Source organism: Eschrichtius robustus, chromosome 7 (assembly GCF_028021215.1).
Source record: "Eschrichtius robustus isolate mEscRob2 chromosome 7, mEscRob2.pri, whole genome shotgun sequence".
NCBI classification, from domain to species: Eukaryota; Metazoa; Chordata; class Mammalia; order Artiodactyla; family Eschrichtiidae; genus Eschrichtius; species Eschrichtius robustus.
Genome location: NC_090830.1, coordinates 87,027,108 through 87,051,331, shown reverse-complemented (window position 1 = coordinate 87,051,331; position 24,224 = coordinate 87,027,108). Strand labels below are relative to the sequence as shown.

The 24,224-nt window shown below is 39.2% G+C and overlaps 1 protein-coding gene across 2 annotated transcripts; it reads right to left on the bottom strand.

The window, feature by feature from the left end:
• Positions 1-258: 258 nt before the first annotated feature.
• On the bottom strand, positions 259-16,062 carry GHITM (growth hormone inducible transmembrane protein). 2 transcript variants are annotated; one of them, XM_068547997.1, is made up of 9 exons: positions 15,931-16,062; positions 14,372-14,536; positions 13,266-13,365; positions 11,581-11,692; positions 11,012-11,153; positions 7,582-7,690; positions 2,715-2,903; positions 2,086-2,257; positions 259-547 (listed from the first exon to the last, which is right to left on the bottom strand). In XM_068547997.1, the coding sequence occupies exons 2-9, from the start codon at positions 14,498-14,500 to the stop codon at positions 463-465; spliced, it is 1,038 nt and encodes a 345-aa protein (XP_068404098.1). In that variant the 5' UTR covers positions 14,501-14,536; positions 15,931-16,062; the 3' UTR covers positions 259-462. The 2 variants fall into 2 exon arrangements, with proteins under 2 accessions (XP_068404098.1, XP_068404100.1); XM_068547999.1 differs by lacking the exon at positions 15,931-16,062 and adding an exon at positions 15,648-15,754.
• Positions 16,063-24,224: the final 8,162 nt, after the last annotated feature.

Here is a 24,224-nt window from a genome sequence, read left to right as displayed (position 1 = left end):
TCACAGAAAGACTGCAGGTGTCGCTTTACTCCTCTCTGGTCCCTTTACCAAACCCCTACATCACTTATGACATTACTTGTTAATATTCTGCAATCCAAAATGAAAAATGCAGGTACACAAGTTTGCTAAATTTCACTTAACCAAATAAATTTAAAAATAGATAAAATACTTAAATTCCTGCAACACAAAACTTGGTTTTCATATTCATTTGAACATTTTAGAATTACTCAAACACAAGAATTGAAAATGTGTGTGCTATTTGGAAGAGAACTACTGAATTTATTCTCCAGAAGAAAAAGCAGACCTGAAGCATCACATTACTGGAACACCTGAAACATGTTGACAAGTTCTTATCTTCTAAACTTCAACGAAAGCTGCTTGCACAAACTATTTAAAGAATATCTGCCCCTAATAAACAAGCCAGATATCTGATGTATTAAGGAAGTCAGAAGCTGAGTCACTTCATTTCTTTCTGTTGCCTCCAGTTGCTAGAATACTGGCAATTCGCATAAATATGTTTAATGTATCCATGTAGATTCCCAGCATCCTAGAAAAGAAATTATGCCTGTTAAATATGATGTAATTCTTGTAACAATGACAACAAATATTTCTTAATGTAGGAGAGAAGAAAGCGCAACACTGGTTATTTGTCCCACGTATATGAAATGAAAATTTTAAAAAAGACGCCAACTAAGGAAGTCCTAGACTAGAAAACTATCAAGATTTTTCTTTTGGCAGATTAATCTTTTAAATGTTAAAGGGCAGTTTTAAAAATCATTATATTCTCTGACACTCTACTATGAGTACAGTATCTTGCTTAAAAAAGAAAAAAGAAATGGGTGATAGACAATGAAATAATCAAAACAAAAACCAAAGAAACACCTTCACAAAAATGTGTCAGACACAAGTCTGGCGTTTTAAAATACAACACACTCCCTCAATGCCTCCCCTCATTACCCCCAAAAACCTGCTATAAATCTGTAAGCATTATAGCAATGTTTAAAAATAATCATTACATTAAGTTTTAAAGAAAGAAAAATAAATTACTTTAAAAAATGTGATAGACACCATGAAACTCAAGGAAATTACTTAAATAAAATAACCTACTTTGGTGGAGAGGCCAAGGAAAGGAAAAAGCATTATTATACACAACACTTAACATCAGCTACAGTTGAATATCTCCAAAATGGAATTTTCAATTTTTAGTAAAAAAGTAAAAATTGAAGTGTTTCCAATTTTTAATAAAATAGGCTTTTCTATTAAAAAATTTCAATTATGTACACTTACAAAACATAACACTTGACTAATACATCCTTTCTTCAGTTTTAAAGTCTGTTAAATAAAAATTACACACACACACACACACACACACACAAAATTAACTGACCAAGAAGAGCACTATAAGGCTAATTAACAAAAATCGGTAAAATACTCTGAATCAACTGAATACATACCTAATTATTACACTTAGTTGCAATATAATCAAATGTTCTGTGAACACATAGCTTACTAAGGAAAGAGAACAGACCAAATAATAACAGAAATAAAGCAGTAAAATTCAACAAAGTCATTGTTGCAGGTTGAACTCAAAAGATATGTTCAAGCCCTAATCTGTGGTACCTGTGAATGTGACCTTATTTGGGAATAGGGTCTTTGTGATTATAATTAAGATGTGAGCTAAGAAGAGGTAATACTGGAGAAGGGTGAGCCTTAATTCAATATGGCATCATTATAAGAGACAGAGATACAGGGAGAATATCATATGAGGACAGGAGTAAAGATTAGAGCGATGTAGCTACAAGCCCAGGAATGCCAAGGATGGTTGGCCATGAAAGGAAGCTAGGAGAGAGGCACGGAGCAGATTCTCCCCTAGGGCCCTCAGAAGGTACCAGCCCTGATGATACCTTGATTTCAGACTTCTGGACTCTGGAACGATGAGAGAATAAATTTCTGTTGTTTTAAATCAGCCAGTTTATATAATTTGTTATAGCAGTCCTTGGAAACTAACACAGTCATAAAACAAAATAGGCCAAAGCAACACAAATGTCCTTATGCAACAAAGAAAAGACATTAAAGGCTACTTACGAATTGATGGGATCGTACTTTTGAACTCCATACACTGGTACTACTTCCGCATGCTTGATTACTTTCTGTGTATCATACAGAAGAAACATGCTGAAAAGAACTAGTCCACCATAAATTGCCACTGAGTACAGAGTGGCGCCAGCCACAGTGGTAGGTGGAAGAAACATAGATCCTGAAATCAAAATGGGAAAAAAAAGTTTCTCTGGGAAAAAGGATTTTTCTGTAACTGGATTCATAATCAGCATTACTTAAAAATACTTTCTTCTTTGGTATGTTGCACAGATAAGGAAACATCTGAGTATGTGCTCTAATTTTACATACACTCAGTTCAAAACCCATTATACTCATTCTTGCAATGGGTCACTTGCCCACATTATAGGAAAGTTCCTGCATCAGAGCAATTTTCATGTTCTCCAGATCAACTTTCCCATTTTACCTGTATTTGGTAAAACCAATAATAATGGTTTGCCATGATGCCAAATGAGCAAATCCAGTCAAATTAGCATATATCTTTTAACCAACTTTTAAAAATGACACTTACTAAATTCTCTCCATTAGGATACCTGAGTATGCCAGATGATTTTAGGACATCAAAACCAAGAACCAAGCGTCAAAGCACAGTGGCTTACCTAGTGAGGAAACAAAGACGACACCCAGGCCCACGCCCAGGGGTGCTCCCATGTTCAAAAACTTCTCACTGGGTGCACACATGGCCACGGTGGAGAGGCCTCCCACAACACCAGCTGTGTACCATGCAGCTCTGATGAGAAGAGGCCCCCCTAATATCGTCAGAGGAGCCACCACTGCACCCATCACACCTGGAGAAAGAGCAAGCAGGCAGTTAAATATTTACTAAATAACAACCAAAAGGAAAATGCTTCTTCTAACTAACATGCCATCTGAACATATTATAGCTTATAGTTAAACAATATGATTACAAAAAGTCTTCTCCTTATTTAGGTGACACTATCCCCATAACCTCACAACTAAAGCTTGTACCTATCCAAATTCTGAATCACAACTAACACTATTCCTAGTCAATCAGTCAAAACTCACACAAGTATAAACACTAATCTAGATTTTTAGTGACTATGTCAAATTCAGTATAGTTCATTATTTGGATCTGAGTCTACCAAGAGTCTTTATAACAATATTCACATTTGGAAGAACTGAAATGAAAGGCTTAAAATAAATGAAGGTCAAATCTACTGTGCTGAAAGAGAACACAGTAAAAGGAAAGAATAAGTATATGATGCTAATCTTAAAGTAGGAACTTCAAGGACAGATGCTGCTGTTACCTTGTGTAATAGGGAATGTAATCACAGCTTGTAAAAAGCAATTTTAGTTGTCAGATATTTATAAACATGTCCACCAAAAGTATTGTAACAATAATTTCATTAGCAAAGGTAAATAGAAATCTTTTATTTAAAAAAAAATAGATCGTAGATAAGGCATTCTTTCCGTATTGAGTAGAGCAAGCTATACCCTTTTCTTTTTTTTTTTGGCAGTACCATGTGACTTGTGGGATCTTAGTTCTCCAACCAAGGATTGAACCTGGGCCCCCTGCAGTGGAAGCGTAGAGTCCTAACCACTAGACAGCCAGGGAATTCTCAACTATACCCTTTTCTTAAAACATTAAATGTGCATCGTTGAACTCATGGAATAAGCACAGAGCTACCTTCACACTGAAATTTTAATACCAGTGTGTCTCTTTTGAGACTAACATTTCTAGATCAAGTAATAGGGCATATTTTATCACATGATGATGAAAAATTAAAAAATTTTTTGCTCTAGGAAAGATATTGGATAGCAATTCGTCTGTATGACATTTCTATTAGAATTCCTATCAGTTTTGCAACTGACAGCAAAATTTTAAGAAAAACTTTCAAGGAGATTATTGAGATTTTTTCCAATGATACTGATAAAAATCTTAAATGGCAATAGATGTTTGCTGCTTAAGAACAAATCAATTACAAAACTAGTAAGAATAGCTCAACATTATCATTGTGAATGAAAACTGCCCTTCAGGAAATTAGTACATCCACTGGGGAAAACAAGTATGAAGGTTCCTCAAAAAATAAACACAACTATCATATGATCCAGCAATCCCAATTCTGGGTTTATAAGCAAAGGAACTGAAATCAGGATATGAAAACAACCCAAGTGTTTGTCAATGGATGGATGGATAAAGAAGATGCGGTATATATAAACAATGGAATATTATTCATACTCAAAAAAGAATGAAATGTTGCACTTCTTGACAATACAGATGGATCTTGAGGGCATTACGCTAAGTGAAATAAGTTGGACAGAGAAAGACAAATAACGTATGATCTCACTTATACGTGGAATCCAAAAAGAGTCAAACAGAGAAACACAGAGCACAGTGGTGGTTACTAGGGGCTGGGGGGAGACGAAAATGCGGAGATACCTGTCAAGGGGTACAAGCTTCCAGTTATGATTAACAAGTTTGAGGACCTAATGTACATCATGATTACAGCTAATAATACCGTATCATAAATGCTGCTAAGAGAGTAGATCTTAAATGTTCTCACCATAAAAAAGATATGGTAAATACGAAATGAAGGTGTTAGCTAATGCTATGGTAGTAATCATTTTGTAATATATAAATGTGTCAAATCAACATGCTGTATGCCTTAAACTTATACAATATCATGTATCAGTTATATCTCAATAAAGCAGGGGAAAAACACAGTTAGAAGAGACTAGCTTTCAGCAAGCATTTCAGTAATTCTTGCACAGTATCACTTAGGCCTGATTGAGACCGCAGCTGTGTCCACAAGGTATTAAACATCTGTATGAAAAATGAAAATAGAATGCATTGGGATGTTTATCCTGGGTCAAAAGCTGGCTTTGATGTCTCTTTGACACTGTGAGTGGTTGCCCTTAGGTCATCCACTTTGGATTAAAGGGGTCTGAAACTCAATCATGCCAGTGAATGAAGAATTAGACAGAGAGTTGGACTTTCTAAGAAATAACATTGGGGGCTTCCCTGGTGGCGCAGTGGTTAAGAATCCGCCTGCCAGTGCAGGAGACATGGGTTTGAGCCCTGGTCCGGGAAGATCCCACATGCCGTGGAGCAACTAAGCCCGTGCGCCACAACTACTGAGCCTGCGCTCTAGAAGCCGCAAGCCACAACTACTGAGCCTGTGTGCCACAACTACTGAAGCCCATGTGCCTAGAGCCCATGCTCCGCAACAAGAGAAGCCACTGCAACGAGAAGCCCGCACACCGCAACGAAGAGTAGCCCCCGCTCATCGCAACTAGAGAAAAGCCTGCGCGTAGCAATGAGGACCCAATGCAGCCAAAAATAAATAAATAAATTTATGGAAAAAAAAAAAAAAGAAATAACATTGGGGGGTGTCAGTCTTGACTTTGGCACTTCCTGCTGTATGACCTCACCCAGCCTCAGCTTCCTCATTCATGAACATATGGACAGGCTAACGCCTGCACACACAGCTTCCCAAGATGTTTATGAAGAATAAAGCAAATTTTGAAAACAAATTAAAAAAAAAATGGCATTCATACTGCACAAGAAAGGGTTAACATAGCAGACCTAAGCCTAACTTTACAAAGACCTGCTTGCAAGGTTAGTCCTTGGTTGGCATCTGAGAACTTGGCACTGGAACCATTCTCTAACCTTAGGGTTAGACTATTTATGCAAACAATGAGTTATGCTGAATGCCTGCTTTCCTTCTGGGAGTCTGGATTTTGGTAGTTGCTAGGAGGGTCCCTAAATGATCAGCCCCCAATAAAAACCTTGGGCGCTGAGTCTCTAATGGGCTTCCCTGGGCAGAAACATTGTACATGTTACTGCACATTTCGCATTCTTGCCATGTGCCCTCAAAGGAAGGAGACAGCACTGAAAGCCTGTGTGTGGATTTCTTCACACTCTATACTTTGCCTGTATCTTTCTCCCTTGCTGATCCTGTTGTGTATCCTTTCACTGTAATAAACCTTAGCTCTGAGTATAACTATATGCTCAGTCCTGTGACTCCATCTAACAAATTGCTGAATGAATGGGTGGTCTTGGGGACTGCCCTCCAACACACATAAAACACCCAGAACTTAAGTAATTTATGTTACAATAATATCAGATAAGAAGAGGTTTTCTAAGCAACACCTTAGGTTTTCTAAGGTAGAAAGGCTTACTTATTCTAGCTCGAATTAAAACTACGTAGCTACTTTAATTCAACAAGTGGATCTACTATTTATCAGAGATAAAATGACACTGAACCTGTTTATTCAAGGAAACAGTGTCTAAAATGGGAAACAGGTGTAGAACTCTATTTACTGGCCAAGACACTGAATAATCCTTGAATATTTATATGGCACTAAGAGATAATAAATTTTATAGAAAATGCACACACTACGTTTTAAGTAATTTTTTTCTTAAAAGCAGGTTACTGGTATTAGAAGAAAATATTGGGACCATCGCCCTCCCAACCACAAAAGTTCTGTCTTGTAAAGGTCCATGGAAAATATCTATGGTTGAATTACCTAAGACCTAATGGAAGAGAGGCTTGAAAACCAAGGTTGGGAAGTCATGCTCTCTCACATTCACCAAAACAAAGCCAGCACATAAAGAATATAAATGATGTATTTCACACTGGAAATTCATCATACTAGTTACCTCAAAACTAATTTCCATTTACTAACCTACGTTAAAAACATTTCAGTCTGTCTCCCTGGAATTTTCATGGAAATGCTTATAAAATTTGTCTTGTCTTGTGGTAGAGGTCATGCATCTAAAGCATTTTTGTTTCTGCATCTGGTGTTCTTTACTCAACCCAGAGGCAGAATACCCTGGGATACTTGTAATGGAAAATACTTTATGTAAACTTTAAAATATTTCTTTCCATAATTAAGGAAAATATTACATATACCTAAAGGAATATTAATACTGTTCCACAATACCAGAGTTGGACAGCCTCTGTCCTGCCCACAGTAACTTTGTGCCAAGAACTATCTAAATACTGACCCAGCTAACCGCATCACACACAAAAGTGAATTTCCAAAGATCTTTTTGACTGCTTTCTTCTTCCCAAAGCTCCACTGCAAAAACCTCAGCTCCTATTCTTTCACACGTCTTACGTCCTCCTTCTCTGGTAGAGACCCCCAGTTTCTTATTTTTCTAAAGATATACAACAAGAACAATTCTCAAGTGATGTGTATCAGATCTGAAATCCTCCTGGTATTAGACAAAATACATAAAAGGAAATCTCTGCATATACTAGACGGTCACCAGAGGCACGTGTAATAATGGGGCTGTCTATGGTCTTAGTATCAGAATCATTAACTTTCCAGAGTGGAGATCTGGCAATAATACTACCAGGAATAAGTGCAGAAAACCGTTAAGTGTTTAGCAGACATGAAGCTTAATTAAATTGTGTACATGTCATTTACGACTGTGAAGAGCCATCAAAAAAGGCAGTATTTAAGATTGTTTAACAACAATTGTAAAACAGAACATACCAGAATGTAGTAACCAAGCAAGATGCTTTCGGCCTGGGCTCTGGTCATATGATATAGACTGGACCAGCATTCCAGCTCCAATCATGGCTGCAAAGGTTGCACCAATTGTCTGAAAGACACGTATTACTAAGAAAAATTGATCCTTATACAACAACAAAGTAGAAACCCACAGGTTCCAAGTCCAGTTAGTCCCTCCAATAAACCATGTTTAAAAAGATGAAGGATAATAAACAGAATCCTATATTTTTCTAGCACATTAAAAGGCCTTGTGCTTATTTCAGTTTGGTCAAATTAGCAAGAGCACCCCCTACTATCATACATAAAGTTTTCCAGACAACTTTAAGTGAATGAGTAGAGCTTTGGCAGATAACATCATCTTTAAAAAATTTTATTCTTGTTAGACAGAGGTATAACAAAACCCCTTTAAAAATCCCAGAATAATTATTTTAAATTATATTTATTTTGGTATAGCACAAGTAACATCAAAAAAGTTAGTCATGTTACACCAATTAGAATATATATATATATAAATATATATATATATATATATATATATATATATATATATATATATATATATATATATATATATATATATATATATATATATATATAGCACACATTGTCTCAAACTCTGTATTTGCTAAATGAAAACATGAAAAAAAGAAGCACACGGAAAAGATGAGAAGTAAGATTCTACATTTCTATCCTCCCAATCTTCTGGCTGAATTGGCCCTCATCCCTTTTCTTTGTCTATCTTAGATTTCCATTGTTATACATTTAAATATTGCTTGTGCATAACAAGGAAGAAATGTTTGTAATGAAAGATGATAATCAATCTTCAGGAAATTTAAAGCAGAAATGGCAAACTTGCAGCCCTTGGGCAAGATCAGGCAGCAGATGTTTTGTTTGGCCAACTATTCAAAAAACAATTGAGCGTGAATGCACTTAGTTGGAAGGCTTTCTGTAGATGCCAAAATCCCACGTGACATACCAGGCCTGCCTCACTCATCTGATGGCTAACCCATGGGCATCGGAATGGTCAACCTCTGAGGTAAAGTACAGGTAAACATAACAGCTGTTTTTGCTGAGAATGTGAAAGCCTTCACTCATAAAACAGAAAAGCACGCTGGGTTCTACTTCACCACCTTCCAATGGAGAAACAATTACTAAAAGCTACTTCATCTATCTCTGTGCAAAGCATTTTCAGGATATTTAACACAATTATATATTTTTCTTTTAAAGTCCTTCATCATCCAGGTTCATTTTTTGCCTTTTACCTTCCCATACTCTACACTCCAGCTACACTGAACTGGTAGGCTGCAAACATGCCCCAGTTTCACACCTCTTTAATTCTGTTTATTGTGCCTAAAAATACCTCCTTCCTATCTGGTTGACATATTCAAGGATTACCTCCTTGCCTGTAAAGTTTTTCTGGTAGGTACCCTGGCTGTAATAAGCAGTGTCAGATGTCTCTACTCTGTTCCAAAAGCACTTGGTACAAACTTTGACATTATCTGTGTGTATGTCTGTCACCTCCCAAAGGCTTCTTCATTTCTGTAGCACCTGTCTGCCTTTCTAAACTATTTTACTTAAGCAGCCCTAAAGGCAGGTGAGACTGATCTTATGCCCACAAGCACCCGAGAAAATGGCCCAAGCACAAAACCTCCTTGAAGTCTTATTTTAGGGGCTAAACTCTTTTGTGTATTTTAATCTTTCATGTTTGCTTTGTTACAAAAGCATTGCTTTAAATTGTTTACCTCTGATTAAAACTGACATACCTGATGAGAATGCAACAAGTTGATTCTGTGCCTTCCATAACCTCTAGGCTAGGAGATTCATGACACCCATCTGAGAAGCAAGACCCTAATACTGAAGTGTCTAAATGGCTACACAACTGCAAATGGTTCTCCTTTTGGAAAGTACAGAATAGTGGAAATATTACAGCTTTGAAAGTCACAGGGATTTGGGTTGCCCATGGGAAGAATCAGAGGGAATTTGCTGTGGGAAGTCTGTATTATATAAACTTTCCCATCTCCCCTTCCCTTCCAGTCTCACACTCGTTGCTCTAGTTTGCATTACCCTCATTTTAGACCCTGAAAAGGCACAGCCGGTACACCTGCTTCCTGTCTCTTCCATGTTAGCTCTTAAAGCTCAAATACAAACCATACTTTTGCTGTTCCAGTATCTGCAATGGCCTCTAACTGCTTAGGTGCTCTCCTTAGCTCGGCAATCAAACACACCCTTTCTAATTGTGTCTTCTTCACACTCCAGACACTCAAACACTTGAATTTCACTTGAATGGGATTATAAAGTCACTTGTAATGACTACCTCCTCTCCTTTGCCCAAGCTGTTTTTTTATAAAACTCGACTACCCTGTCCTCTCCTACTAAAATAAAAAAAAATGCTAGCAAAACAACAAATGCTCAAGAAACTCTTACTGAATATAAAACCTTATATAGGGTCAAGAAAAGTTCAGAATAATAGTGCCAGCACTATTCTACTCCTAGTAGTATAGAGTGCTTCGGTTTTTGTGACAGCTATTCTCCACTGACCTCTAAGATGGATTTTTTTTTTTTAAACATCTTTATTGGAGTATAATTGCTTTACAATGGTGTGTTAGTTTCTGCTTTATAACAAAGTGAATCAGCTATACATATACATATATCCCCATATCTCCTCCCTCTTGCGCCTCCCTCCCACCCTCCCTATCCCACCCCTCTAGGTGGTCATAAAGCACAGAGCTGATCTCCCTGTGCTATGCGGCTGCTTCCCACTAGCTATCTATTTTACATTTGGTAGTGTACGTAAGTCCATGCCACTCTCTCACTTTGTCCTGGCTTACCCTTCCCCCTCCCCGTGTCCTCAAGTCCATTCTCTACGTCTGCGTCATTATTCCTGTCCAGCCCCTAGGTTCATGACCATTTTTTTTTTTTTAGATTCCATATATATGTGTTAGCATACAGTATTTGTTTTTCTCTTTCTGACTTACTTCACTCTGTAGGACAGACTCTAGGTCCATCCACCTCACTACAAATAACTCAATTTCGTTTCTTTTTATGGCTGAGTAATATTCCATTGTATATATGTGCCACATAAGATGGATTTTCATCTGCCTTATTTTTTAGTAAATTACTACAAAATAGAGCTGTTTGATATCTGCTGCTAGATAAGTAGAATGTTCCTGTAAGTTTGGGTTCCAACATCTTTGTTGCTACTAAAATACATATTCAACAAGGAATAATAGCTGACTTGCCTAAGAAGGTATTTCCTACTTTGTTTCAGCTGCACTAATAATTCACATATTACTTGAACAAAGATTTGTTTAATATAGTAAGGCATTCTTTCCATTTAATCCCCTCCTCCGATAGTTTTCATTTAATCTTTTGCAATTTAGTGGGAAAGGAAAACAAAAACAAGCTAACTTACCACCCAAGAGCCTCTCATCATGAAGTTCATGAGGGCAGGAGTTCTGCTCACTGCCAGGGCAGACAAAGCTGTTATGCCGATACTTCCTGCTAAGTACATATAGGTGGTATGAATTCTATCCTTCACATACTGAGGCCAAATTCTGTAAGAAACGCAACATGGTTAATTTATAGAATTATGAATGTGAATTTTGGTTGAATCATTTACTAGGTGGGAGATCTTGAGAAATATCACTTTATTGCTCTAAATCTCATTCCATTATCATGGAAATAATGATGCATGTTGGAGTTACCATAAAAAATTAAGTAATATAAAACATATAAGCACTTGGCACATATACAAAACAACACATTTGCTTCTTGCTTAAACACATATAACCTTGGTAAAAGATTTTTATTTATTGTTTGAATAAATATATGCCAAGGAAATAAGAGATTCTATTTTTATTCATGTGTATTTCCACAAAGTTGGAACACTGGACACAAAATATTCCAAAAGTGGTGAAAGATAAGGATGAGAAGAAAACTGGAACCTTTAAGGCTCAAATTGTTTGAGAACAATTTACTTACATGGCTTTTTCAATAGCTCCAATCTCATTAGACATTCCCAAGCCATAGTAGCACAAAGCTCCAAGACCAACAGCAGCCCCTCCAGCAATAAACCATCTTCCCATCTGATCAACTGCAGAACACAGGAGGAAATGCAAGTTAATACTGCTGTCTTGACTAAAATGATTAGACTTAATTAATCTTTAAGTTCACTCTAACAAAATTTGCGGAGGCAGTGTATCTGTAGATGTAGGGGTACTTCTGTGATATATGTTATTTTAGTCATAAGAGATGTGTGTTCTTGTGACACTCCTAGAAAATAAAGATGAGAAAAATGTTAACATCACATGTTCTATTTAATATTGTGTCTAAAGTGCTATTAACAAAGATGATGCTTTACATGGAGTCAAGAAAAAATGAACCAAAGAAAAATGTAATTAGTGTTTATGCAGCAGGATCAAGGGAGAGGGTGCTCTTGTTTTTTAGAGTACTGAGAAGGAAATAATTCATTAACTCTTAACTGGATGGAGGTATTCACAAAGAGCATCTTGCTCCCTTTAGTCAAAGTTTGCTCCCTAAAAATGTTACTACACTGTTGCTATGATTCATATAATCTGGTTTCTAGGGCCAACTGACCAACAGAAATACCCTGAGGGATGCCAACTAGGGCTCTCTCCCATTTTAAAATACAGATGGTCCCCAACTTAAGATTTTTAAAAAACGATATGCATTCAAGTAGAAATGTACTTTGAATTTTTAATTTTGATCTTTTCCTGGGCTACTGACATGCAGTACGATACTCCCTTGTAATGCTGGGCAGCGGCACCCAGTCAGCCAGTTGATCATGAGGGTAAACAGCCGATACACTTATAACCATTCTGTATTCACCCAACAATTCTATTTTTCACTTTCAGGATTCAATAAATCACAGGAAGAATTCAACACCTAATTATAAAATAGGCTTAGCGTTAGATAATTTTGCCCAACCGTAGGCTAATGTTAAGTATTCTGAACACGTTTAAGGTAGGCTAGGCTAAGCTATGATATTTGGTAAGTTAGGTATATTAAATATATTTTGAACTTCAGAACATCTTCAACTTATGATGGGTTTATCAGGATGTAACTCCATTTTAAGTCAGGGAAGATGGGTATTGACCTTTTGCAAGGTTGTTAAGGAGCAGTAGTGTTCTTTGATTTTGGGTAGATTACCAATCTAGATTCTGAACTTGCAAAGCTGAAATCCAAACTGTGAACCAAACTGACTTCATTAGGGTATTGCTTCCCGAGAGGCCCTAAATGGGCAGCCAATCAAGATGACCCCTCTTGAACAACTAGCTTTTTATTAACATCTATGTTTTGGTGATTTACTCTTGACCTGAAACATATACAAATATTATGTTTGAAGTAAGATTCTTCTACATGACTTCAAATGAACTTCATTAACAGATTATAACTTTCAGATCATGGCACGTTAACTAATAATCCTTAAAAAAAAATTGTGAAAGTAAAATTTCTTTCTGGAAGAAATATGACTGGGGACCACTGAGCTCAGTGTGAAGTACCAACCTTTTCAGGGTCATCAGATACCTGAGGATGACTGCCCTTCTTCTCACAAAATGCACATATGTACAAGTTTGCATATACTTTAAGGAGGCTGTTCATGGACCTTTTTTTAAAACACGAGTTTACTAAAGGCTGCCACCTACTTTTAAATATTTTTTCCAATGATGGTTCCAAAGCTGCCTCCTTGAGTTCTTGGCTAGTTTTCCCACGTCGAATTCCAATTCTTGTCTTGGTGGCATATTCCTGATACACATGGAAACGAAGACACACACCACCCACACCAAAAGATTGTTAACAACAAAATAAAACAGAGGATCTCATCACCCTAGAAAACTCTGTATAATGTAACTTGGTACTTTCTATGTATGTAAGTCATACATACTTCACTATGGAAGTATGTTAGCCAATCTAAAAAATTAAATGTAGACCCTACCTGTGCTCTATCTTTGAAGTGATTCACTAATTCATTACAACCTAACTTCTTAGTTCAGGTTTCAGAATTGTTTATTTCATAAACTACAAATTTTATTTATATCGCTAGAATTATCATATTTTAAACACTAACTTTTAAAAGACACGCACTCAATAAGTATTAGCTGCATTTTTTCATCTGGGAAATAGGCTCAATCCTTCCTTTGACACAAAGCCAAAGGGAGGGATGACTACTACCTCTATTTTAGCTCTTTTTCAACAGTGGAACAGTTAATTTAAGAGAAAAAAGTTGTCTCTTTTAGCTTCTGTATATTTCCTTATCTACCTCACATTTCAAAATTGATACTAATTTGAATGCTAGAGCAGAAATCTACTACAAAAGGAAATGGGTTTCTCTCTAACTTGACAGATTTTGTTTTACCATTCTCTAAACAAGAGCTGAAATGACATGTTTAGTAACTTATTAATAAGTTATTGGCCAAATGGTAATATTCTTAAGCTTTTGACAATAGGCTCCACGATCTCTCTGTTGAACCACATAGCTCTCAATCCTTCACAAATTACTCTAAATTCTCTGAATGAGAAACTCCAAGAGCTGTAAGTAAAGGAGAAGTCACAGGAGTTCTTTTTCATATATGATAAGGATGGAACAGAATGATACAACACTAAGAGGGAGAAAGAGCTGATTTGGGACATTTTCAGGGCTGTTTTAGTAAATCACTAATGGTAGAATAGGGAGCTTCACAATCTGTCAAAAAAAGAGTCCCAGGAGCATACAGAGAAACAGACAATATAAAAATATTCAGATTATCTTTACCCTGCTGGGTGGTAAGAGCCACTGATTTTTCGTGACGGAATTCTTCACAACAGGGGAGGCCTTGGTGAGTGCTGGGTGGAAAACCCTGGAAGGTAGTGTCCGGAGACACACAAGTCTTGCGGCCAGCATGGTGGTGCACCAGGTTTACCAAGCAGATCTGAAATGCTAGTTAGAGACAGAGACAAAAAAAATCACCCATTAACCAACCCACTGGCTCTCAGAAAGAGCCAATCATCTCTTAGGAGAAAAGATGAAATAAAGTGACCTTTTAAAATGATAATGATGAATACGCTGCTTGTCCCTTGTTAGTTCAAGAAATCCATCCCACAGAACTGGTTTGGGATGGACCACCAAAATGGGTTTAAATCCCAATTGGAACAATAACAAGAGGAATGACTTTTAAGTTATGTGTCCAATACAGAGTGGATTTAATATCTTAAGAGAATTAAGGGGTGTGTGCTGGATTTTATACATGTGGTTTTGGCTTAAGATTTATACCAGCATTCAGTGGGAAGATTTAAAAGAGGGCTAAGAGTAACTTTGAGCAGAGGAAAAATGTCATCCAAGAAGTGATTAACTCTTCAAGGTCATACCACATTGCAAGGCTATAAAACATCAGTGGAAACCAAGCATGCCAAGTATTACTTCCCTTCAAAATATGATATAAAAATATTCAAGGTACTGAAACCACCTGGGATGTATCTTAAAAATGTAGATTCCTAGGTCTAACTACGGTCCTAATGATTTAACCCCTAGGAATAGGACACAGTAATATGTATTTTAACTAGCACCCCAAAAGCTAAGAATCCTTGCTTTTAAATACCTGAGTGTCCTTCCAACTCTGCCACGGGATCTGCGAGGGGTGTACAAAACTGACACCTATCCTTTGTAAAAACACCGAATCATTCTAGCACTTTCGTGGCATTACATCATCTCAGCCTAAAGGTGCTGTGCCTCTCAGTCCTCAACACACCTACTGAGGAGCACCAGCTCAGACAGAATGGCCTCCAGAGTGGGAATTTTACTTCTACCACATGCTAGAAGTGGCCCCGTGCGAATGTTTGATCCCTGAGACTCAGGTGCCTTAACTACAAAATGGGTACTATTACCGACCCCGTACGCTTCCGTGTGCATCGATGAGCTCGGGCGCCTGGTCCCCCGAGAAAGTTCAGCTAGATCACAAGACTCGGATGAGAGCCCGGCAGCAAAAACTCCAGCCTCCCAAAGTCAACGCACCACTCTACAGCACACCAGCCGCAGGCACCCCGTTACCTACCACAGCGGCGCCTGGGTGGCCCGGCCGCGGGGATGATTCAGCACCTCTCTGCCCAAGGAGAAGCAGGCAGAGAGAGCGGGCCCCTGCCCGCCTACCCCAGGCCCCGAAGTCGCCGTCCCCTCCACCGGATCACCCGCAGGACGGCCCTGATGCGCCGCCAGCCCGTGACGCAGCCCGCAGCGCCGCCGCCTCCAGCCCTCCCCACACGCACGCAGCGGCCCAACGGGGCCGGTTGTCAGTAGTACGGTGGATCGCGGTGCCTCACGGCCCGGGGGAGCCTTACCTCAGTCCCTGGTCAACCCAAGCGCGCAGTTCCCCTTCCGGGCCGGCGAGCAACGACCCCCAGATCTCGCAACCTCCGCTCACCTCTTACTGACTGTGAACGCAGTCTCTTTAGCTCGCTGCGTGACGCAACATCCGGAGAAGCCGCAAACACTACGGACAGCCAATCATGAGCGGAGGCCTAACGGAAGGGCGGGCATAGTAGGAAGGAGGGGTTCCGAGCTGTAGGGGCGGGGCCAGTGGAGGATTGTTGGGAGCCTCGCAGTCAAAGTCCATCGTGGGTGTGGGCAGAGAAGGCATTTCAGCCATTTTAGCTCTGGGTGGAGGAGCTCACCGTTTTTCTCTCAACAGTTTCACCTGCAGTAGTTAAAAAATTATTTTAAAATTGAAAGAGGGTAGTGTGAGAATTAAAAATTATTCATTCGTCCCGTTTCTTTCCTCTTGTCAAGAATTTATTGCCAGATAGTGTGCCAAATTGGCAGTTTCAGACCGGAGCCAACGGGTTTCTTGCGGCAGATGTGAAATCTACAAAAGGGTCCGAGTCACACGAGGTCGGAGAGCCGCCTGGCCGGATCTTAGGAGTTCTTTCATTGCTTTGTGACCTCCCCTTGACACATTTTCAAGGTTCAGTGAATACTAGTATAATAGGTTGGTACAACAGGCTCTGCCTCTTACCCAGGGTTGTTTTGAGAACTATTCATATGCACGTAATTTGTAAGTTGAAAAACCATTTCTTGGCTACGTGAGGAAGATTTTCCCCTCCTATCATTCTCATTTACCCGTTTAACAAATCTTTACTGAGGCTCACTTTGTACCAAATTCTGTACTAGGGATACATGCAAATAAAAGACATATTGTACCATTGTTTTGGCAAAACAAACTCCTTGCCCTTATGGCGCTTACTTTCTGTTGGAGACAAGAAAATAGACAAAATGTTTGTTAGTGATAAGTACTAAGAAGAAAAATAAATCTGCGTAAAACCCTAGACGGGCGCTATTTCGATAAGGTGATTAACAACATGTAAAATTCATGAACCTAATCTCCTAAGCTATTGTTAATTGTGATTTACGATAATCCTCTAACCATGTAAATCTTGACAAACATAAAGGTTTGCGTTTTATGTGGGTAATAAAACAGCTTGGCAGCACACAGGTCTTACTCTGAAAATGGCAGGAAAACACTGGAGAAATCTGTCGCTTGAGATAGTGAACAGATCGAGCATGATCAATTTAATCTTACTTTAGATCTTCACCCAATTTGATCAGCTAGCAAATAAGTTCTCTGTTTAGTTCCCTTAGTGCTATTTTTCCCCTAGAGCTTCTGTTACCAGCAAAGAGAAGGCATTCACAACACAGTACCTGAATAAACGAAATACCTTTTTAAATCCAAGTGACTTGCTTCAAGATTATTGATTAAAGTTTATTATCTTCAAAAAAGAAGAAACATTTCTGGTTTCATGTTTTCTTTTCTTACCTATGGGGCTAGTGTTGTTTCCACAGATGTTAAATGTTTTGAGGCAGGAGAGTTACCTTGTCACATCCTTGGGAAGATATGCTTAGTGTGGAGGGAGGAGAGGTTTCATTGACTTTGAAACCAGTTGGGAATTTATTGCAATTGTTTAAGCAAAAAGTGATGAAGGCTGGAATTAAGACAGAGGGACAGAAAAGGGGTGTATGACAGATAAACGACTAAGGAGGAATTTACAGGTTTTAATGACTGATGACTATCACTGATAAGGATGAGGGAGGCACCCAGGATAATCCCTCTGTTCTGAATTGAGTGAAACTGGGTGGATAATTGCACCATTAATTTAGAGATAGATTACAGGAGGAGATACAAATGTGGGGGAAGTAGATAAAACTCAGTATGAAGTGTTAAATTGTAAGTTCTCTGCTTCTAAGACCTTGGAGCATAGGACAGATAAGATAAAAAGTCATGAATCACAAATCCTAATGCTGTATATACACTACAATTTTTATTAAAGGCTGCTGACTGGTTTCTTATCCTCCACTTGCTGGCTAAGTAGAGAGTGGGTTATAGAGGAGAAAAATCAGACTCAAGGACTAAAAATATTTTAGTTAAAATAAATACCCTCACCCTGTCTTACTGAAACTGAGCAGGATGCTGAAGGGCCCTCCTGGGTGCAAAAGCCTTTCCAGGTCCCTCATTTCTTATTTGCAGGATAAAGGCTTCAGCCTCCTAGATCTTCCCTGAGCTCCAAGGAGCAGAGTCAAACAGTTGCCAATCAGGGAAGTGGGGGAATGCAGAAACAAGGGAGGAGCAGTGAAGAAAAAAATAATGCAGCCTTGGGGCAGGTTCCTGGTTCCTTCTCATGGAATATACATAATATCTTTAAGTTCTTCTGCAGGAACAAAATCTCCCACCCATGTGGAGGATGGTAACTTCAGGTTGAGCGCTTGATTCCTGGGGCATCGCCCTGTTGCCTCACCACCACCCAATTAGAAGAAAGTCACACACCCTGCAGCCCTCCCCCCAAATTTTGCCCATTAAAAACTTCTCCCTAAAAACCATTGGGGAGTTCGGGGTTTTTCAGCATAAACCACCCATTCTTGCTTGGCCCTGCAATAAACCTTTCTCTGCTTCAAACAAATTTTGGTTTGTTTGGTCTTACTGTCCATTGGGCACATGAACTTATGTTCAGTAACACTACTAGACTTTTCCATCAGGAGATGTGGTATGGCTGAAAGAGAGTTGAAAAGGGAGTTTGTGACCTTTATTCTCTGCCTTCCCCAACGGGGTCTTATGTGTTCACTGTGTTTCCCAACAAAGGTGCTCTTCTCTGAAAGTTTGGTGACATTTCTGAACACAGGGGACCAACTTCTCAGATAGTGTTTAAGTGGCAGAAAACAAAGCATGTATGAAGGAGTCAAGATCTTCCTCACCCTGTTTTCTCATGGTCTTAAAGTTTGCCATGTCAGAGAGTCCTAGAATCCCTGAGGCCTGGATAAACCCAAGACTGTAGCTGTGAGCATGGGCCAGCTTGTTTGTACCCTTCAAGACACTGCTCAGTAGTGAAGGGGACACCAGAAATATGCATGGGCAAGACACCCAGATGGGCATCAACAGACCATGGCGTGTTCTGTATGACAGAGCCAGCATCTGACTCTGTCTGGGTGAGAGACAAAACTGTGTCAACCTCAACACTTAAATCCTTCCAGCAACTGAAGGAAAATGAAGCCATGGGTGAGAAGGGGGCTGCTGCCTCCGAGATCTGCTGAAGGCATCTACCCGGGAGCCGGTACATGGAAGTAGAATGGAGGGATAGAAAGCAGGCCACACATTTTTCCTCTTGTTTAACATGGATGTTTCTTCTTCTTTCTTTCTTTCTTTTTTTATAGTAATGCTGCTCTTTATTTATTTGTTAAATTAAACATTTTTTAATATATTTTATTTTATTTGTCTATTTCTTAAAAATTAAAAAAATTTTTTAAAGGTTACTTTCCATTTGCAGCTATTACAAAATACTGGCTATATTCCCCATGTTGTACAATACATCCTTGAGCCTATCTTACCCCAATAGTTTGTACCTCCCACTCTCCTACCCCTATATTGGCCCTCCCCACCCCCACTGGTAACCACTAGTTTGCTCTCTATATCTGTGAGTCAGCTTCTTTTTTGTTATATTCATTAGTTGTATTTTTTAGATTCCACATGTAAGTGATATCATACAGTATTTGTCTTTCTCCATCTGACTTATTTCACTTAGCATAATGCCCGCCACATCCATCTATGTTGCTGCATATGGCAAAATTTCATTATTTTTCATGACTGAGTAGTATTCCTTTGTGTATATTTATATATCACAACTTCTTTATCCATTCATCTGTTGATGGACACTTAGGTCACTTTCTTGGCAATTGTAAGTAATGCTGCTATGAATATGAACAGTGGAGTGCATGTGTCTTTTTGAATTAGTGGTTTTTTTTTTTTTTGATACCTACCCAGGAGTGGAATTGCTGGGTCATATGGTAGTTCTATTTTTAGTTTTTCGAGGAACCTCCATACTGTTTTCCACAGTGGCTGAACCAGTTTCCATCCCCACCACAGTGTATGAGGGTTCCCTTTTCTCCACATCCTTGCCAACATCTGTTATTTGTGTGTTTTTTTAAAAATAAATTTATTTTATTTATTTATTTGTTTGTTTATTTTTTAAATTTTTGGCTGTGTTGGGTCTTTGTTGCTGTGCGCAGGCTTTTCTCTAGTTGCAGTGAGGGGGGCTACTCTTCATTGGGGTGTGCGGGCTTCTCATTGCGGTGGCTTCTTTTGTTGCGGAGCACGGGCTCTAGGTGCATGGGCTTCAGTAGTTGTGGCACGGGGGCTCAGTAATTATGGCTCGCAGGCTTAGTTGTTCCACGGCATGTGGGATCTTCCCGGACCAGGGCTCGAACGCATGTCCCCTGCACTGTCAGGCAGATTCTTAACCACTGCGCCACCAGGGAAGCCCTTGTGTTGTTTTTAATGATAGCATTCTGACAGGTGTGAGGTGATATCTCTTTATGGTTTTGATTTTGCGTTTCCCTGATGAATAGCAACGTTGAGCATCTTTTCAGGTGCCTGTTGGCCATCTGCATTTCCTCTTTGGAAAAATGCCACCGACAGACTTGCTCACTGCAGGGTTGCCACAGACTTTCAATTTGTAAAAAATGCAGTAGCTGCAAAGTGCAATAAAGTGCAATAATATGAGGTATGCCTGGATATATATATATATATATATATATATATATATATATATATATACACACACACACATATATATATATATATCTCACAGCTATACATTACATACAGTACATGTGCCAGTATATCTGTGGCATTAAAATTTCATGGGGGAAGGCAATTAGGAAAAAAATGTCTGAAATGGCTCCTTAGGGAAGCAATCATGAAAAATTGGTTGAGAAACTTTGGTCTAGAATCTAGGACTCCTTTGACTCATGGTGGTCCACTCTGGTATCAGACCTGCTCAGCAGAAAAATCTTAGTTTTCCATCTATGATTCTATCAGTGAGATGTTATTTGAGGTAATTTTATGATCTCTTGATAAAAATTCCATATCTGTATTCTTTGTGTTCCAATATATTATTTCTAACTGCTTTGGGACATCTCCATCTAACTTGTCTAAAACCAAGTTATAGCTAAGGGGTGGTCCAGTGGATTGCATGTAATAGATGTACTCCAGTATTCGTTTCTCCCTGAGCCTTCAGATTCCTTTATAGTAGTGCTCTCCAAGTGTAGGGATTAATAGGTCCTAGGTCCTCGTGCCAGTAGCAATGGCATCACCCCTGAGCTTGTTAGAAATGCAAATTCAAGGCCCTCCTCAAACTACTGGATCAGAATTTCTGGGTCTGGGGCCCAGGAAACTGTTTAACCAAATCTACAGGTGATATTTATGCATGTTAAAAATTAAAAATCACTTTTCAACAGTATGCTAGAGAAATTTTGCCATCTCATACTCATAGTATAGGTTATTGTTTAGTCCAAGCTTCAGTTAACCAAATAGAAAGCTATAAAGACACTTCCACAAGCTCACACTAACACATTTAAATCCTGAATGCCAGGGAAGTGCATCCATATTGATAATCAAACCATACATTTTATTTTCTTTAATACCTTTAGAGTCTACTTCCATAAATGCTAACCAGACTCCTGATCATACCAATTGATGAGATCCTATTTCTCCTTGATGTGTAATATGTCTCTCCGAGAACAGGCTTTGTACTTCTTCATCTGGGCTATGCTGAAATCTGACTTGATTTATTTAGATTTACAGGAATGGAGGGTGTGCTTGTAATAAAGCACAGTCACCCAGATATTTCAGTACTGGGCCGCATGATCAGAAACCCAAAAGTGTGGGGCTCCCATGGATCTTTAAAAAAAAAGCTAACAGTGGTGAAATAGTTTGTTAGCTATTAGAATTATACTGTTTTAGCAATAATACAGAAAGTAGGCCAAAAGAATAGTTTAATAATAGCTAAAGCTTATTGAATTCTACTATGTGCAGACATTACCAGTTTTTGGTCATTTTATATTTATTATATTGTGTACTCTTGTAACATGGCCTCAGAGGCTTGACCCTGCCCTATCCCCTGTTACCTCCCCGCCCCACCCGCCCCAAGAATTTAAATCTCTTGATTGGATTTGACCAAGGATGCTTTTTCAGGTGGTGTGCGGGCGGGTGAAAAGGGCAAACAAATTAAGGGTTTTCAAGGGAGGGATTATAATGATGGACCATAGGATCTAGGCTGGGTCAGGATGGATGTGAGAAGGGTGAGAGAAACCAAAAACCTGCTATAGTTAATGGGCTGGAAGTTTTGGGATTTGTATTATTGCTAGAGTTGGTGATTTCAATGAAATGAGGTTGTAGTAAAAGCAATCTGGATATTTGAAATTCAGATATTGGAGGAAGTGTGGTTGATGGTAATGGCAAGGTCATGAGTATGACCACGGGATAAGCGACTGAGGTATGGTGGAAGAAAAGACGATTATTAGTGGCAAAGAGCTGAGAGGTCTAGGTGTTGGACAGATCCTCCAATGGATGCTGATACACTGAGAATGGTGACAGGACTAGGGGTGGAAAGGAGGGTGGGTATGTAAGTACAATAATGGCCCCCTAAAAATGCCCATGTTCTAGTCTGTGGACTCTGTGAATATGTTTCCTTACATGGCAAAAGGGACTTTGTATATATTATTAAGTTAAGGATCTTCAGATGGGGAGTTTATCCTGGATTGTGGGGCTAAGGGGCAATTAGTCACAAGGGTCATTGTAAGAGTGAGGCAATAGGATCAGAATAAGAGAAGGAGATGTAACGATGGAGACAGACATTGGAGTGATATGGGGTTATAGCCCAAGGAATGTGGGCAGCCTCTTGGAGCTAGAAAAGGCAGAGAAATAGATTCTCCCCTTCTAGGAGGTAGCACCTCCAGAAGGGATGCAGCCCTTTCTGAAACCATTTTAGACTCCAGAACTGTAAGGTAATAAATTTGTGTTGTTTTAAGCCAATAAGTTTGAGGTAATTTGTTACAGCAGCCATAGGAAATTAACACAGCAGATGTAAGAGTCATGAGTGAATTAGTGAGAGTGATGGTAGTGGTTAGGAGGCGGGGTGGTAAAGGACAGAATTAAGGAGGTAACACCTGATACATACATTCAAATATTGCTGGGGTTTTAGAAGGAGGAAGAGGACTTACAGGTGATGTATCATGAGTTCCAGGGCTCATGATGGAAGGTTTGGGAAATAGGATCAGATTGGGATGGGTCTAGATCACTATAGGGATATGTTGATGAAGAACGTGGAGATTTTGGGTTTCTGTGGCACCTGGAAAACAAGGAAGAGAGGCAAGAGTCCTGAGGTCTGTTATCTCCAGGTAGTTTCATTTATTTATTCAACATATATTTATTCAGCACCTACTCTGAGGAGGGTCTGTTATGGGCATGAATGGTTTGGTGACCCACGGGAAAGTTAGTGCATCCTTCTGGGGACTCCTGGTGACTGTTATTTTGAATGCCAGAAATTTGAGTTGCTCTAAAATATTCCTTTTCCTGTCCTGTGGGCAAAGTGATATGACAGGCTGGATGGGTTGAGGGGAGATGAGAAAGAAAGAATGTTGATGGCAGTGATGTCTTATTTGGAATAGGAAGCTTGGGACTTTCACTTTCTCTAGTGGCTTGATGGGCTGGAGAAAAGACAAGCCACCTAAAATGAAAGAAGAATCAGACTGGCATCAGATTTCTTATTCACAACATTAAATGCTAGAAGTCAGTGGAGCAATGACTTTAAAGCTCTGAAGAAATAGAACTGAGGACCTGGAATTTTATACTAGGCAAGAATATAAATCAAGTATGAGCGAGGGCTGGACTTTGCTCTGGGATAGATTCCTTGCCTTTCCTCCACTGTGCTCTGTATTGCAGGAGACTTGTTCTGTAGGCTGCGGTTCCCAGGCTCCTCTTTTACTGCCTTCTGGTTGGGTTCAAGCAGTGAGAGAGCACAGGAGGAATGAAGATACCAGGATATAATTCCTCCCAATCCCTCCCACCCCTCCCCCTGCAGTGGAATCTGACCTTTGCTGTGTGTTCTCTCTGGCTCCAGTTTCACCAGGGTTACCTGGCCCAGGGGTGGGATCTGTTGAACACCACCTCTTGCTTTGTCCCTCCAGCCTAAGGATGACTGTGAATGTCCACAGTCTGTAATAATTGGGTTGCCTTTCTCCTTGTTTGGTTTCTTAGTTCTTCCATTATTTATGCAACCAATTTTTTCCGTTAAACTTCCTCTGTTTAAAT

Coding starts and splice junctions, on each gene's coding strand:
- GHITM (XM_068547997.1), bottom strand. CDS start 14,500: ATGCTGGCCGCAAGACTTGTGTGTCTCCGGACACTACCTTCCAGGGTT. Junction 11,154..11,580: donor GGAGCTATTGAAAAAGCCAT/GTAAGTAAATTG, acceptor CGTTTCTTACAG/AATTTGGCCTCAGTATGTGA. Junction 2,258..2,714: donor CGTCTTTGTTTCCTCACTAG/GTAAGCCACTGT, acceptor TTTTGATTTCAG/GATCTATGTTTCTTCCACCT.